Genomic DNA, 17,869 nt, shown 5'->3' on the forward strand with positions numbered 1-17,869 from the left:
TAGTGCAGCACACCCTCAGTACTGACCCTCTGTCAGTGCGGCGCCTTCAGTACCGACCCGCCTACAGCGCAGGACTCCCTCAGTACTGACCCTCTGACTGTGCAGCACTCCCTCAGTACTGACCTCTGACAGTGCAGCACTCCCTCAGTACTGACCCTCTGACAGAGCGGCGCTCCCTCAGTACTGACCCTCCAACAGTACAGCACCCACTCAGTACTGAGCCTTCGACAATGCAGCACACACTCAGTACTGACACTGCCACAGTGCAAAATTCTCAGTAGTGACCCTCCGACAGTGCAGCGGTCACTCAGTACTGACCCTCCGACGGTGCGGCGCCCTCAGTACTGACCCACCTACAGTGCAGGATTCCCTCAGTACTGACCCTCTGACACTGCAGCACTCACTCAGTGCTGAGCCTGGGACAGTGTGGCACTCCCTCAGCACTGACCCTCTGACAGTGCAGCACACCCTCAGTACTGACCCACCCACAGTGCAGAATTCTCAGTACTGACCCTCTGACAATGCAGCAGTCACTCAGTACTGACCGTCCGACAGGGCAGCACACACTAAGTCCTGACCCTTCGACAGTGCAGCTCACACTCAGTACTGACCCTCTGACAATGCAGCACTACCTCAATACTGACCCTCCGACATCGCAGCGCTCCCACAGTTCTGTTCATCTAATAGTGCAGCACTCCGTCAGTACTGAACCTCCGACAGTGCAGCACACACTCAGTACTGACCCTCCGACAATGCAGCTCTACCTCAGTACTGACACTCCCTCAGTGCAGTACTCCCTCAGTACTGACCCTCTGTCAGTGCAGCAGTCCCTCAGTATTGACCCTCTGACAGTGCATTACTCCCTCAGTACTGATGCTTAAACACTGCAGTACTCCCTCATTACTGATGCTCAAACACTGCAGCACTCCCTCAGTACTGATCCTCTGAAGTGCAGCACTCCCTCGGTACTGACCCTCTGACAGTGCTGCACACACTCAGTACTGACCCTCTGACAGTAAGGCACACAGTCACTACTAAGTCTCCGACAGTGCAGCACTACCTCAGTACTGACACTCTGACAGCGTGGTACTCCATCAGTACTAACCCTCTGACAGTGCAGCAGTCCCTCAGTACTGAACCTCCAACAGTGTGGCACTCCCTCAGTACTGACCCATCCACAGTGCAGAACTCTCAGTACTGACCCTCCGACGGTGCAGCGCCCTCAATCATGACCCGCCTACAGTGTATGACTCCCACAGTACTGTCCCTCCGACAGTGCAGCACACCCTCAGTACTGATCCTCCGACAGTGCGGCGCTCCCTCAGTACTGATCCTCCGACAGTGCTGTGCTCCCCCAGTACTGACCCACCCACAGGGCAGAATTCTCAGTACTGACCCGCCTATAGTGCAGGACTCCCTCAGTACTGACCTCCGACAGTGTGGCGCTCCCTCAGTACTGACTCTCCGACAGTGCGGCGCTCCATCAGTACTGACCCTTCGACACTGCAGCACACACTCAGTACTGACCTTCCGACATTGCAGCACACACTCAGTACTGACACTGCCACAGTGTAGTACTCCCTCAGTACTGACCCTCTGACAGTGCAGCAGTCACTCAGTACTAACCCACTGACAGTGTGGTATTCCCTCAGTACTGAGGCTCCAACACTGCAGCACTCCCTCAGTGCTGACCCTCCGACAGTGTGGCGCTCCCTCAGAACTGACTCTCTGACAATGCAGCAATCCCTCAGTACTGACCCTCTCACAGTGCAGCACTCCCTCAGTACTGACCCTCCAACATTGCAGCAATCCCTTACTACTGACCCTCCGAGATTGGTACTCCCTCAGCACTGACCCTCTGATAGTGCAGCACACCCTCAGTACTGACCCTCTGTCAGTGCGGCGCCTTCAGTACCGACCCGCCTACAGCGCAGGACTCCCTCAGTACTGACCCTCTGACTGTGCAGCACTCCCTCAGTACTGACCTCTGACAGTGCAGCACTCCCTCAGTACTGATCCTCTGACAGAGCGGCGCTCTCTCAGTACTGACCCTCCAACAGTACAGCACCCACTCAGTACTGAGCCTTCGACAATGCAGCACACACTCAGTACTGACACTGCCACAGTGCAAAATTCTCAGTAGTGACCCTCCGACAGTGCAGCGGTCACTCAGTACTGACCCTCCGACGGTGCGGCGCCCTCAGTACTGACCCACCTACAGTGCAGGATTCCCTCAGTACTGACCCTCTGACACTGCAGCACTCACTCAGTGCTGAGCCTCGGACAGTGTGGCACTCCCTCAGCACTGACCCTCTGACAGTGCAGCACACCCTCAGTACTGTCCCACCCACAGTGCAGAATTCTCAGTACTGACCCTCTGACAATGCAGCAGTCACTCAGTACTGACCGTCCGACAGGGCAGCACACACTATGTCCTGACCCTTCGACAGTGCAGCTCACACTCAGTACTGACCCTCTGACAATGCAGCACTACCTCAATACTGACCCTCCGACATCACAGCACTCCCACAGTTCTGTTCATCCAATAGTGCAGCACTCCGTCAGTACTGAACCTCCGACAGTGCAGCACACACTCAGTACTGACCCTCCGACAATGCAGCTCTACCTCAGTACTGACACTCCCTCAGTGCAGTACTCCCTCAGTACTGACCCTCTGTCAGTGCAGCAGTCCCTCAGTATTGACCCTCTGACAGTGCATTACTCCCTCAGTACTGATGCTTAAACACTGCAGTACTCCCTCATTACTGATGCTCAAACACTGCAGCACTCCCTCAGTACTGATCCTCTGAAGTGCAGCACTTCCTCGATACTGACCCTCTGACAGTGCTGCACACACTCAGTACTGACCCTCTGACAGTAAGGCACACAGTCACTACTAAGTCTCCGACAGTGCAGCACTACCTCAGTACTGACACTCTGACAGCGTGGTACTCCATCAGTACTAACCCTCTGACAGTGCAGCAGTCCCTCAGTACTGAACCTCCAACAGTGTGGCACTCCCTCAGCACTGACCCTCTGACAGTGCAGCACACCCTCAGTACTGACCCATCCACAGTGCAGAACTCTCTGTACTGACCCTCCGACGGTGCAGCGCCCTCAATCATGACCCGCCTACAGTGTATGACTCCCACAGTACTGTCCCTCCGACAGTGCTGTGCTCCCTCAGTACTGATCCTCCGACAGTGCGGCGCTCCCTCAGTACTGATCCTCCGACAGTGCTGTGCTCCCTCAGTACTGACCCTCCGACAGTGCGGCGCTCCCTCAGTACTGACCCTCCGACAGTGCGGCGCTCCCTCAGTACTGATCCTCCGACAGTGCTGTGCTCCCTCAGTACTGACCCTCCGACGGTGCAGCGCCCTCAGTCATGACCCGCCCACAGTGCAGCATTCCCTCAGTGCTGACCCTCCGACAGTGCGGCGCTCCCTCAGTACTGATCCTCCGACAGTGCAGTACACACTCAGTACTGACCCTCCGACAGTGCAGGACACCTTCAGTACTTACCCTCCGACAGTGCGTCGCTCCCTAAGTACTGACCCTCCGACAATGCCGCACACACTCAGTACTGTGACTGCCACAGTGCAGTACTCCCAATATAGTGACAGTGCAGCAGTCACTCAGTACTGACCCATTGACAGTGCAGCACATACTCACTACTGACCCTTTGACAGTAAGGCACACAGTCACTACTAACTCTCCGACAGTGCAGCACTACCTCAGTACTGACACTCCGACAGTGCGGTACTCCTTCAGTACTAACCCTCTGACAGTGCAGCAATCCCTCAGTACTGACACTCTGACAGTGCAGCACTCCCTCAGTACTGAACCTTCAACATTGCAGCACTCCCTTACTACTGACCCTCCGACAGTGTGGCACACACTCAGCACTGACCCTCTGACGGTGCAGCACACCCTCTGTATTGACCCACCCACAGTGCAGAATTCTCAGTACTGACCCTCTGACATTGCAGCGGTCACTCAGTACCGACTCTCCGACGGTGCGGCACCCTCAGTACTGACCCGCCTACAGTGCAGTACTCCCTCGGTACTGACTCTCTGACGGTGCGGCACCCTCAATACTGACCCGCCTACAGTGCAGTACTCCCTCGGTACTGACTCTCCGACGGTGCGGCACCCTCAGTACTGACCCGCCTACAGTGCAGTACTCCCTCGGTACTGACCCTCTGACAGTGCGGCGCTCCCTCAGTACTGACCCTCCAACAGTGCAACACACACTCAGTACTAACCCTTCGACAATGCAGCACACACTCAGTACTGACATTGCCACAGTGCTGTACTCCCTCAGTACTGACCCTCTGACAGTGCAGCAGTCACTCAGTACTAACCCACTGACAGTGTGGTACTCCTTCAGTACTGATGCTCCAACACTGCAGCACTCACTCAGTGCTGCCCCTCCGATGGTGCGGCGCTCCCTCAGTACTGACCTTCTGATAATGCAGCACTTCCTCAGTACTGACCCTCCAACAGTGCAGAACTCTCTCAGTACTGACCCTCCGACAATGCAGAACTCCCTCAGTACGGACCTTCCGACAATGCAGCACTTCCTCAGTACTGACCCTCCTACAGTGTGGCACCCCCTCAGTACTGTCCCACTGACAGTGCAGAACTCCTTCAGTACTGACCTCCGACGGTGAGGCGCTCCCTTTGTGCTGACCCTCCGATAGTGCAGCACTCTTCAGTACTGCCAATCTGACAGTGCAGCACTCCCTCAGTACTGACCCTCCGACAATGCAGAACTCTCTCAGTACTGACCCTCCGACAGTGCAGCACTCCCTTAGTACTGCACCGGAGTGTTAACCTAGGCCCTTCTCAATTCCCTGGAGTGGGATTTGACTGCACAGCCCTCTGTCTCAGAGATGGGAGCGTAACCAGCTGAGCCATGGCTAACATTTAACATTGCAGTAACCGTTGGAGCTCTGTCCCCATTGCTGGTATAACTTCCCTGTGCCTGTCCTTAACCTAAGGATTCATGAACCAAACTAGGAAATCAGATGCCAATTGAGCCCACCCACCCTGATCTCTCAAACTAAGCCATTTGCCTGTAAATTGTTCCTGCAACAGGACATGGAGAGCTCTCGAGGGTTTTGGCTCTGTTTTGGAGATGGATGATCATCATTAGCCCTGTCGGGTGTAATGAACATCGTAAATATCTGTAAACACAGTATATAAATAAATATCTGTAAACACAGTATGTAAATAAATGTCTGTAAACACAGGCAATAGTCACCCTTATCCTTGGTTATAAAGTACTTGAAGCATAAAATGTTTTTTAGTAGGTGACACATCATGGGCAAAGGTTGTTTGCTGTGTGTCAGACTGATATATCATTGGCCAGAAGTTTGATTGCCAACTCATAAGGGTCAATGGCTGTGGAGAATCTGTAGCAAGATTTAGGGGGGGAAAGGAAGAGGAGATGACATAGGTACCCAGCCACTTGCGACACTAAGCAGATTGAGGTGGGGGGGGGTGCGGGTTTATATCAGGAATTGGTTTACATGCACCTGACTCCCCCACATTGGAGGAAGCTTTGAGCTCTAGTCAGATGAAGCATTGTCCCAGGCACAACCATCAATGCAACAAAGCCCTAGACTTCACCTGTCACCACTGATTCGATTGGATGGATGGGAGGCCGTGAAGGACCTGTGAGGATTCCGGCATGTGTGGACAGGATACATCCAGGGTCCTACAATCTGTGACACTACCCAGGAGGGGGCAAGGGCAAAGAATGGGTCAGGCACACAGACCAATTGTGATTAGGCAGCATCAAGGGTGTTTTACAAAACCCAATAAGTTGGAGGAGGTGAGGGGAGAGCAGGTGTTGGAGGGCTCCGAGATGCTGCTTGTGTTTGAGGCTTGATTTCAGCAGTGCATTGGGAGCTGCCTGTCAGTTAGCTTTAACTCAGGAAGGATCAGAGATTGCACTGTGCAATAAGAGAGATTCTGGATCACGTTTATGTTTTTAATTCAGATAAGAATTAGCTGTTGTCAAAACTCAAGGTCGTTTCAGCAAAAAGTGGAAGACAGACTCCCCTCCCGCCCCAAGCACATTTATCTTGTGAGTAATGGACCAGCACAAACTGGGAACTTCTCAACTCCCATGGCCAGATTTGCAGAGTTGAAAAGTGCATGAAGAGGTCTGACCGGTGATTGTTATTATCCAGAGGTGGGGGTGGAGGGGCAGGGCAGGGAGGGGTGAGAAGGAGTGGGATTAATTGAATAGCTCTTTCAAAGAGCCAGCAAAGGCATGACAGGCCTCCCTCTGTCCTGTCAGATTCTGAGAGATGCACAGGGATGGTTTCCTATGCGTTCCACCCACTAAAACTGTAAAGATATTTATAAAAGCTATTCCCCAGCAGCTTGCTGTGCCTTTCAGTTAGATCATGGCTGACCTGATCTAAATTCCTTCTACCGCTTACCCCCACATCCCCTGGCCCCCCCAGGTTTCCTTTAATCCCCTTACCAACAAAAAATTATCCATCTCATTTTGATATTTGCTATTGACTGCACTACACGCCCCCCACCCCCCACCACCCCCGGCCATTCAAACTCAAAGCGTTAACAGCTTCTTGGGGAGATGTCTTTGCCCTTTGTGGGAGGATGTGCTTCCGGACATCATCCCTGAACAAACTTTCTAATTTTATAACGTCCCCTGTTGTTCGGAGCTTGCGCACCAGGTGAGATAGTTTTAAATGTTAGGTTGACACATCTTCACTCTGAATCTATGGAGCTGTGCCTCAAGTGACACCTTCAGGAAGAAACAATTGACAAAGAGAATCTGTAACTGATACTGCTGTTCTGTCTCTGTCCAGGAGCGCTGTTTGCCTCAGTGGCTTGTGTGGAGAGTGCCTGCTCATTGGCATCGACAGTTATCTTCAGCTCTTTATATCCTGCAACATTGTACTTCATGAAAGGCTTTGCTTTTCTCTTTGGAGCTGCCATGCTCGTCATTCCAATGGGCATCATTGGGTAAGCAACCTAATCAATCACTGGGTTATTGGGTAGTCAAATTTCATCACTTTCAAGGTCCTCTATGCTGATATGGTTTACCTGTGTAACACCAGGCTAGTGGGTTAACCATGTATCCAGTTGTGTTGTAACCAGCTTCATATGCAGTATTCTCCCTGTTACACCTAGGTTTATAAGTTGCCTTTCCAAGAAAGCACAGGATGCTTTTTATCAGAACCTTTTGTTAAGCAACGATCATCAAGATTCTTATCTGAAATTTGCTACAGTGTTATCAAAGGAAGATCGTTCTGAAAATAGAGCACTGCTGTCAGCAGGTAGCAATAGCCTAGCATGGCGAGGTGCCACCTCCAATACCTAGAAGAGCAATTCCACCCTCGTAGCTTTGTGCACCAGAGATATTGCACATGAGAGGGTGACAGCACAGCCCAGATCAGAAGTTGCAGTCATTATAGCTGAGATCTTGGGAAAGAAGGGAGAGAGAGAGAGAGAGATGGATGGGAGAGGTTTTGGAGTGTGTCCCAGGAGTGGAGCGGTAGAGAGACACAGATGGCAGAAGGGCTTTGTGAACTTGAGTCCACAGTATAAACTGTTGGGCATAGCAGCAAGTTGGCAATGGGTGTGAACATCAAGAACAAAGTTCAGGCTCGTCCCCACCCCCGAGAAGGTTTTTGAAACACTTGTCCAAAAATTCAGTTGGGCCAGCCAATGGGGATATTGTTCCAGGTGAATTCAGACTTCATGGACATTGGGTAACACAAAGGATTAGTAATTCACCTCTGGGACCACAGTTAAAATGCAACATAGTCAAAGGGAATGAATGTTTAGATACTGCAGAGAACTCCCTCTACTCTGTCCCCATCAAACATTCCCAGGACAGGTACAGCAAGGTGTTAGATACAGAGTAAAGCTGCCTCTACACTGTCCCCATCAAACACTCCCAAGACAGGTACAGCACGGGGTTAGATACAGAGTAAAGCTGCCTCTACACTGTCCCCATCAAACACTCCCAAGACAGGTACAGCACAGGTTTAGATACAGAGTAAAGCTCCCTCTACACTGTCCCCATCAAACACTCCCAGAACAGGTACAGCACGGGGTTAGATACAGAATAAAGCCCCTTCCACATTGTCTCCATCAAATACTCCTAGGACAGGTACAGCACGGGGTTAGATACAGAATAAAGCTCCCTCTACATTGACCCCATCAAACACTCCCAGGACAGGTACAGCACGGGGTTAGATACAGAGTAAAGCTCCCTCTACACTGTCCCCATCAAACACTCCCAGGACAGGTACAGCACAGGGTTAGATACAGAGTAAATCTCCCTCTACACTGTCCCCATCAAACACTCCCAGGACAGGTACAGCACACGGTTAGATACAGAGTAAAGCTCCCTCTACCCTGTTCCCATCAAACACTCCCAGGACAGGTACAACACGGGGTTAGATCCTAAGTGCTGATTGCGGAGAATGTGACTTTTAACCAAAGGGTTTGACATTGTCCCTGGCAGGTGTGCCCTGATTTCCTTTACCAATTTGTTTTCTTTTTTAGAACCTTGGGTTGGGGCGAGAGGGAAAGGCCGTACAGCCAATTTGAAGACGGTCCACGAGGTTCCACCGTTGCCATCGATGCCGGTTCCACCGTTGCCATCGACGCTGATTCCTCCTCCAATCAGAATGAACAAATCTGTCAGGATGTGTCCGATTAACCTTGTAATTTTGTAATCAGTGAGCCAATCAGAATGAGTGTGTGCTGTCAGAGTGACCGATATAGCAGTTACAGTGACCTAATCACCCAACGCAGAGTATAGTCTGCTTCACTTGCTGCTCTGTCTGTTGCTGTAAGTTAATCAGTTTGCTTTTCCACGTGGAAGTTCAACCATCTGGAAGCAAGAAGAAGCTTAGAATTGTACAGCACAGATGGAGACCATTCGGCCCACCGTGCCTTTGCTGGCTCTTTGGAAGAGCTATCCAATTAGTCCCAGTCTCCTGTTCTTTCCCCACTTCCCCCTGCAAATTTTGAAAGTTATTGAACCTGCTGCCATTGCCCTTTCAGGCAGCATGTTCCCGATCACCACAACTCACTGCGTAAGTAGTTTTTCCTCAACTGCCTGCTAATTCTTTTGCCGTTTACATTAAATCTGTTTCCCTCCAGTTACCGACCCTCCTGCCACTGGAAGCAGTTCCTCCTTTTAGCACCATCCAAACCTGTCAGTATTTTGCTTTCTAGCCCCACGCTCGTACTATAGTTGGTCATCGTTGTCCATGTAGATTTCCTCTGACTTTCCTTAGGGATGAAAGGAACTGAACCATCTTTGACTTGGGTTACTTGTAAATTGAGCTTCAGACTTATGCGGAGATCCAGAGCTTGAACATTTATACTTAGGCCATTGCAGCTGAATTGTTAATCCTCAGAAATTGCAAAACTAACTTCAAGAATGATCAAAAATTATTACATCGTTATGATTTTTTAAAGTTTTAATTGATTTTAATATCATTGTCCATGCACTCTCACCACATCTTAAAGAGAGGTGGAAGATGTTGATGCATTGTAACAGAAAATGGTTGAAATAAAGTGATGGCTGCTCTGTTTCCCTGTGTCTCATTCTGTGATCAGGTGAGTTACCTGTTAATTCACCGGACACATGCCCACTCCTGGTTGGCAGAGTGAGAGGATGGAAGCAGTGCTTAATTGAGAATGTCCAACAGTGTCGGTCATGGCTCAGAGGCTAGCTGTCAGTCAGAGGGTCGTGGATTCAAGGCACACTCCAGAGGCTTGAGCATAGAATACAAACTGACACTCCATTGCATGTACTGAGGGAGCGCTGCACTGTGAGAGGGTCAGTAATGAGGGAGTACTGCACTGTCGGAGGGTCAGTACTGAGGGAGTGCTGCACTGTCGGAGGGTCAGTACTGAGGGAGTGCTGCACTGTCAGAGGGTCAGTACTGAGGGAGTACTGCACTGTTGGAGGGTCAGTACCAAGGGAGTGCTGCACTGTTGGAGGGTTAATACTGAGGGAGCGCTGTACTTTCGGAGGGTCAGTATTGAGGGAGCGCTGCACTGTTGGACGGTCAGTATTGAAGGAGTGCTGCACTGTTGGAGGGTCAGTACTGAGGGAGTGCTGCACTGTCGGAAGGTTAATACTGAGGGAGCGCTGAACTTTCGGAGGGTCAGTATTGAGGGAGCGCTGCACTGTTGGATGGTCAGTATTGAAGGAGTGCTGCACTGTTGGAGGGACAGTACTGAGGGAGTGCTGCACTGTGAGAGGGTCAGTAATGAGGGAGTACTGCACGGTTGGAGGGTCAGTACCAAGGGAGTGCTGCACTGTCGGAGGGTCAGTACTGAGGGAGTGCTGCACTATCGGAGGGTCAGTACTGAGGGAGTGCTGCACTGTAGGAAGGTCATTACTGAGGGAGTGCTGCACTGTCAGAGGGTCATTACTGAGGGAGTGCTGCACTGTCAGAGGGTCAATACTAAGGAAGCGCCGCACTAATGGACGGTCAGTTCTGAGCAATATCTGCATTGTTGGAGGAGCAGCATTGAGGGAATGCTGCACTGTTGGAGGTGCCATCTTTCGGATTAGATGTTAAACTGAGCCCTATTTGCCCCTGGGGGTTAGCAAGGGAGATTCTGTGGTCAGTAGTTGGAAAAAGAGCAGGAGAGTTCTCCCTGGTGTTCTGTGGCAAATATTTAGCCCTCAAACAACATCATTTAAATAAACAAAAACAAAAACAGAATTACCTGGAAAACCTCACCAGGTCTGGCAGCATCGGCAGAGAAGAAAAGAGTTGACGTTTCGAGTCCTCATGACCCTTCAACAGAACTAGGGTTGACGTTTCGAGTCCTCATGACCCTTCAACAGAACTAGTTGAGTTTTTCCAGGTAATTCTGTTTTTGTTTTTGTTTTGGATTTCCAGCATCCGCAGTTTTTTTTATTTTTATCATTTAAATAAAAACAGATTATTCTTTGTGGGAGCTTGTTGTGCTGCTATGTTTCCTACATTACAACAGTGACTACACTTCAAAACACTTCACTGGCTGATAAACACTTTTGACATGCCCTGAGTCATGAAAGGCACTATAGAAATGCCAAGTCCCTTCTTGTGAGTTGATTTGTGGATGAATATGAACGCTTGTTTTTTTCTGCATTTCACAAGCTGTTGACATGTTGCGAAACTACTCCATAGTCAGCACATTTAAAACAGCAAGAGATTCCTTTAGTTGCTTACAGGAGAAAGGAATAGTGAGGTGAGAAATTTTAGGATTGCTGTTGTGATGGAGATATTTTAATAAAGAGATTGCTTAACAAAATCAATTGCAAACAGATTTATTTAATCTAAATTATACTATTAATAGTTCAGCAGGATCTGCACTGCAGTGTTAGATTGATCACTTTAATATCATACACCTGAGGAAGAATTGGGGAAGGATTGAAGACAATGGGGAGTAAATTCAGGCAGGGTGCAGAATGGGTGTCTGATCAGTACTAAGCCGATTTCTGCCAAGAAGGTTCAGTTAAACTTATCCCCAGAGAGTTCATAAAGGCACAGTGAACATCAACTGCAAAAGAAAATCTACTGGGAGCTTATCCATAGATAAGTACTAAAGTTGCTGAGGTCAAGCCATGACCTTGAATTAGCAGACCAGGGACTGGCATCCAACTCCCCCAAAGGCTGCACTAAGTTATTGCATTAACCGGGGGCGGGGTGGTTGTAAGAGAGGGGAGTAAGGGATGGAGGGACCAAGATCCAGAGACAGGAGAGAGGAGGACAGACAAAGATCCTGTGAAGGATAAAGGGATAACAGAGAACCTGAGAATTGGGAAACCCTGAGGAAGACAAATGAGGCCGAGAGTCTGTTCGGGAGAGGGGGCAGAGAGATGGGGACCCTTTGAGAAGCTATGATCCAATGGGGTGACATAACAAATACAGTAATACAGTCAAGCCCACTCCACCATTCAATCAATCACTGAACCTCAACTCCACTCACCCACCATGTCCTTCAATTCCACTAGAATCCAAAAATTTATCGATCTATGTCCTTATTCAATGACTGAGCATCCACAGCCCTCTTGGGACGGTAGAGAATTCCAAAGATTCATAACCCTTAGTAAAGAAATTTCTCCTCATGTTAGTCCAAAATAACCTCTTCCCTGGTTGGGTTCACATGGTCCTGCGATGGGAGAATGGGAATGGGAAGGGGTGAGACCCTGTGAGGAGGAAAGGGGGTTAAGAACTTGCAAATGGGGGGAGATCCTGTGAGGGAGAGGGAGACTGTGAGGATGAGAGAGTCTGTGGTGGGGAAGAGCAGCTGAATTTGAGGGGGGAGCACCCAAATAAACACTGGTGATAGTGGGAATGGCAAGAAGTAAGGCAAGCATGACCGAGTGTGAATTACTGATTCACCACAATAAAACAAGCACCCTCTCCACTCTCAACCCCTCTAGGTTCAGTCACCCTTTGGGGATTGGCAATGGCATAGATGTGTGTGGGGGTGTCACTGTGGTTACCAGGAGCAGTCTGCACTCAGGATTACCAGCCCCCGCCCCGCGCATGGGTTGCCAGTTCTGTCATCAAAACCAGCCACGCCTGTCACCAGAGCATTTGAGGTTTACCCTGTTCGTCAAAAGTTGGGAAATCCACAGAAATCCCGTTCACATTATTGTCAGAATGAACAAAACAAAAACAAAAAAAAAGAGGCACTGTTGCTTCACTTTCTGATTCAGGCTCTCCAAGGAACACACAGTGCCAGCCTGACATGGAAACAGCTGCCTCCTAAACGTCACACCAACGCTAACCACTGAGGTTCAAGCATCTACTGGCTATTGCTGCCCATGGGCTCATCATTACACACAGCAGTGATGATTTCCATCACCAACGAGATTTGAAGATTGTGTTGCAGAGCAGGAGTCCGAGGGTTGTCCCATGCACGGGAGGCAGGTGAAGGGAGGGTTCGACGGTCGCTAAGGTTACTCGTGGTGTGGCATCACTGCTTTCTTGCCAGTGTCTGCTGGAACGGTCCAGACATTCTGGGAAGAAGTTTGGAGGAACCGCAGAATCTTCTCGATACTGGCGTCTTGGTACTCATGAGACCACCTGCATGGGGCAGAGGAAATAAGCAGGTGAAGCGAGCGCACAAATAAAAAGAGAAACAAAGCCTGACGTGTACAGACAGTAAATGGAGAGGCACTACAAATCCTAATAGGAACAACTGGCCATTCAGCCCATCAAACCCCTTCTGCCATTCAATGAACTTTAACCACCTGGTTTGGCTACAAATCTCTTCATCTCCTTGGCAGCTAAAAAAGACCTATTGATCTTTGATTTATTATAATTAAGCCTCAGAATCTACTGCTTTTTGTAGGACAGAGTTCCACACTTCTACCAGCCTTTGTGTTAGAAAGTTTCCTAACTTTCCTCCCGAGTAGCCTGGTTCTGAGTAGCCCAGTGAAAACATTTCTCTCTCTCTCACTCTCTCTACCCTATCCATTCTTTTCAAAATCCTAAAAAAAACTTCAATCAAATCACCCCTTCGACACTTCAAAACCAGGGGCCATCAATATAAGATAGTCACTGAATCCAATTTAGAATTCAGGAGGAACTTCTGGTGAGAATGTGGGACTCGCTACCACAGGGAGTGGCTGAGGTGAATAGAATGGATCCATTTAAGGGAAAGCTGGATAAACATAAGAGGGAGAAAGGAATATATGTTCTTAGATCAAAGATCAGTCTCAAGGTAAGGGGTCGGCCGTTTAGGGCTGATGGGGAGAAAGCCATGCTCACTTGATGTTGTTGAATTTGAGAATCCCCCTCATGTCCTCGGGCAGAGAATTCAGCTCGGGCCAGGTGAAATTATCAACCACAGGTACTATGTTCTTCTTGGAGTTCATTGCCATGACGATCTCCTTTCAACAAATTCAGAGAAACTTGAGTCAGTCCAAAAATCAGGAATTAGGGCAAGCAGCAATTCAGGGAAATGTTTTTACACATAAAACAAAGCATGTTAACATGGCTACAGTCCTCTTGGTACAGTCACAGCACCTCTGACACACACACATTCTTTCAGCCCTAACATACACTAGGTTTCAGTCAAACAGGACCCTGCACCATAACAGCATGACATTCCCACTTCCCTCATTATATTTCCAGTACAGAAACAGACCATTCAGCCCATCTGGTCTGAACGGGTGTTTATGCTCCATATGAGCCCCCTCCCACACGCTCTTTATGTCACCCCATCAACATAGCTTTCTGTTCCTTTCTCCCTCATGTGCCCAGCCAGCTACCCCTTAAATTTATCCCAATGTCCTCATCACCTGCTACGGGAAACCAGTGAAGGGCAGCGAGCGCCATTCTGACTGAAAAGTGGATGGACACCAGCCAAAGCCATTTCATCAGCAACTCTAATTAACAGAGAGAGAAGATTTTCCTGATCATATCGACAAGATCAGCATCAGTCCAACCACATAGTAACCTTGTGGATTGTATTAGAGATGCAAGCAATTACAACACAGCCTGAGGGGATCACAGTGATTTTAATGTGAAGCTTCAACTCATTGCAAATGCTGAGATATATCTCGTATCGGCTGACCCCCGAACCTGCAGCACACTGAATCACTGGAATACGGGATCCACACACACTGACCCTCACTGGGGCACGGGTTCCACACACACTAACTCTCACTGGAGTACGGGTTCCACACACACTGACTCTCACTGGAGTACGGGTTCCAGACACACTGACTCTCACTGGGGTATGGGTCCCACACACACTGACTCTCACTGGGGTATGGGTCCCACACACCCTGACTCTCACTGGAGTACGGGTTATACACACACTGACCCTCACTGGGGTACAGGCTCCACACACACTGACTCTCACTGGGGTACGGGTTCCACACACACTGACCCTCACTGGGGTACAGGCTCCACACACACTGACTCTCACTGGAGTACGGGTCCCACAAACACTGACTCTCACTGGGGTACGGTTTCCACGCGTACTGACTCTCACTGCAGTACGGGTCCCACACACACTGACTCTCACTGGGGTACGGGTTGCACCCATACTGATTCTCACTGGGGTATGGGTCCCACACGCACTGACTCTCACTGGGGTACGGGTCCCACACACACTGACTCTCACTGGGGTACGGGTTGCACCCATACTGATTCTCACTGGGGTACGGGTCCCACACATACTGATTCTCACTGAGGTATATGTCCCACATACACTGACTCTCGCTGGGGTACGGGTTCCGCACGCACACTGACTCTCACTGAGGTACGGGTTCCACACACACTGACAATCACTGGGGTACAGGTTCCGCACACACTGACTCTCACTGGGGTACGGGTCCCACACACACTAACTCTCTCTGGAGTACGGGTGCCACACACACTGATTCTCACTGAGGTACGTGTCCCACACACACTGTCTCTCACTGGGGTACAGATTCCACATACACTGACTCTCACTGGGGTACAGATTCCACATACACTGACTCTCACAGGGGTAAGGGTTCCACACACACACTGACTCTCACTGGGGTACAGGCTCCACACACACTGACTCTCACTGGAGTACGGGTCCCACACACACTGACTCTCACTGGGGTACGGGTCCCACACACACTGACTCTCACTGGCGTACGGGTCCCACACACACTAACTCTCACTGGGGTATGGGTCCCACACACACTAACTCTCACTGGGGTACATGTCCCACACACAATGACTCTCCCTGGGTTACGGGTTCCACACACACAGTCTCTCACTGGGGTACGGGTTCCACACACACACTGACTCTCACTGAGGTACGGGTTCCACACACACTGACACTCACTGGGGTACAGGCTCCACACACACTGACTCTCACTGGAGTACGGGTCCCACACACACAGACACTCACTGGGGTATGGGTCCCACACACACTGACTCTCACTGGGGTACAGGTTCCACACACACTGACTCTCATTGGGGTACGGGTACCACACACACTGACTCTCACTGAGGTACGTGTCCCACACACACTGACTCTCACTGGGGTACGGGTCCCACACACAGAGACTCTCACTGGAGTACGGGTCCCACACACACAGACACTCACTGGGGTATGGGTCCCACACACACTAACTCTCACTGGGGTAGGGGTCCCACACACACTGACTCTCACTGGGGTACAGGTTCCACACACACTGACTGTCACTGGGGTACAGATTCGACATACACTGACTCTCACTGGGGTGCGGGTCCCACACACACTGACTCTCACTGGGGTACGGGTGCAACACACACTGATTCACACTGGGGTACGGGTCCCACACACACTGACTCTCGTTGGGGTATGGGCCCCAGACACACTGACTCTCACTGGGGTACGGGCCCCAGACTCACTGACTCTCATTGGGGTACAGGTCCCACATACACTGACTCTCACTGGGGTACGGGTCCCACACACACTGACTCTCACTGGGGTACAGATTCCATGTACACTGACTCTCGCTGGTGTACAGGTTCCACACACACACTGACTCTCACTGAGGTACGGGTTCCACACACACTGACACTCACTGGGGTACAGGTTCCACGCATACTGTCTCTCACTGGGGTACGGTTCCCACACACACTGATTCTCACTGAGGTACGTGTCCCACACACACTGTCTCTCACTGGGGTACAGATTCCACATACATTGACTCTCACTGGGGTACGGGTCCCACACACACTGACTCTCACTGGGGTATGGGTCCCACACACACTAACACTCACTGAGGTACCGGTCCCACACACACTGATTCTCACTGAGGTACATGTCCCACACACACTGACACTCACTGGGGTACAGATTCCACATACACTGACACTCACTGGGGTACGGGTTCTGCACACACTAACTGTCTCTGGGGTACGGGTCCCACACACATTCATTCTCACTGAGGTACGTGTCCCACACACACTGTCTCTCACTGGGTTACAGATTCCACATACACTGACTCTTACTGGAGTACGAGACCCACACACACAGACACTCACTGGGGTACAGGTCCCACAAACACTGACTCTCACTGGGGTACGGGTCCCACACACACTGACTCTCACTGGGCTATGGGTCCCACACACACTAACTCTCACTGAGGTACGGGTCCCACACACACTGACTTTCAGTGAGGTACGTGTCCCACAAACACTGACTCTCACTGGAGTACGGGTCCCACACACAGAGACACTCACTGGGGTACGGGTCCCACACACACTGACTCTCATTGGGGTAGGGGTCCCACAAACATTGACACTCACTAGGGTACAGGTTCCACGCATACTGACTCTCACTGGGGTACGGGTCCCACACGCACTGACTCTCACTGGGGTACGGGTCCCACACACACCGACTCTCATTGGGGTAGGGGTCCCACACACACTGACTCTCACTGAGGTACGGGCCCCAGACACACTGACTCTCACTGGGTACGGGTCCCGCACACACTGACTCTCACTGGGGTACAGGTTCCACACGCACTAACTATCTCTGGGGTACGGGTCCCACACACACTGATTTTCACTGAGGTACGTGTCCCACACACACTGTCTCTCACCGGGGTACAGATTCCACATACGTTGACTCTCACTGGGGTACGGGTCCCACACACACTGACTCTCACTGGGGTATGGGTCCCACACACACTAACACTCACTGAGGTACCGGTCCCACACACACTGATTCTCACTGAGGTACATGTCCCACACACACTGACACTCACTGGGGTACAGATTCCACATACACTGACACCCACTGGGGTACGGGTTCTGCACACACTAACTGTCTCTGGGGTACGGGTCCCACACACATTGATTCTCACTGAGGT

General features: G+C 50.6%; 2 protein-coding genes across 4 annotated transcripts in view; one reads left to right on the plus strand and one right to left on the minus strand.

The window, feature by feature from the left end:
* The window catches only part of slc46a1 (solute carrier family 46 member 1), a 29,629-nt gene extending 20,033 nt beyond the window's left edge, over positions 1–9,596 (plus strand). Inside the window, exons 4-5 of one of the 2 annotated variants that reach the window (XM_041196608.1) lie at positions 6,849–7,005; positions 8,557–9,596. In XM_041196608.1, the coding sequence (XP_041052542.1) occupies positions 6,849–7,005; positions 8,557–8,713 (314 nt within the window). In that variant the 3' untranslated portion in view covers positions 8,714–9,596. The remainder of the gene's footprint in view (positions 1–6,848; positions 7,006–8,556) is intronic. The other variant, XM_041196609.1, reaches the window with a different exon arrangement.
* A 1,720-nt stretch (positions 9,597–11,316) lies between these two features.
* The window catches only part of sarm1 (sterile alpha and TIR motif containing 1), a 157,110-nt gene continuing 150,557 nt past the window's right edge, over positions 11,317–17,869 (minus strand). For both annotated transcript variants that reach the window (XM_041198446.1, XM_041198445.1), the window contains exons 8-9: positions 13,788–13,909; positions 11,317–13,100 (exon numbers count right to left, since the gene is read on the minus strand). In XM_041198446.1, coding sequence (XP_041054380.1) covers positions 12,974–13,100; positions 13,788–13,909 — 249 coding nt within the window. In that variant the 3' untranslated portion in view covers positions 11,317–12,973. The remainder of the gene's footprint in view (positions 13,101–13,787; positions 13,910–17,869) is intronic.

The sequence above is a fragment of the Carcharodon carcharias genome, chromosome 10 (assembly GCF_017639515.1).
Source record: "Carcharodon carcharias isolate sCarCar2 chromosome 10, sCarCar2.pri, whole genome shotgun sequence".
Classification (NCBI taxonomy): domain Eukaryota; kingdom Metazoa; phylum Chordata; class Chondrichthyes; order Lamniformes; family Lamnidae; genus Carcharodon; species Carcharodon carcharias.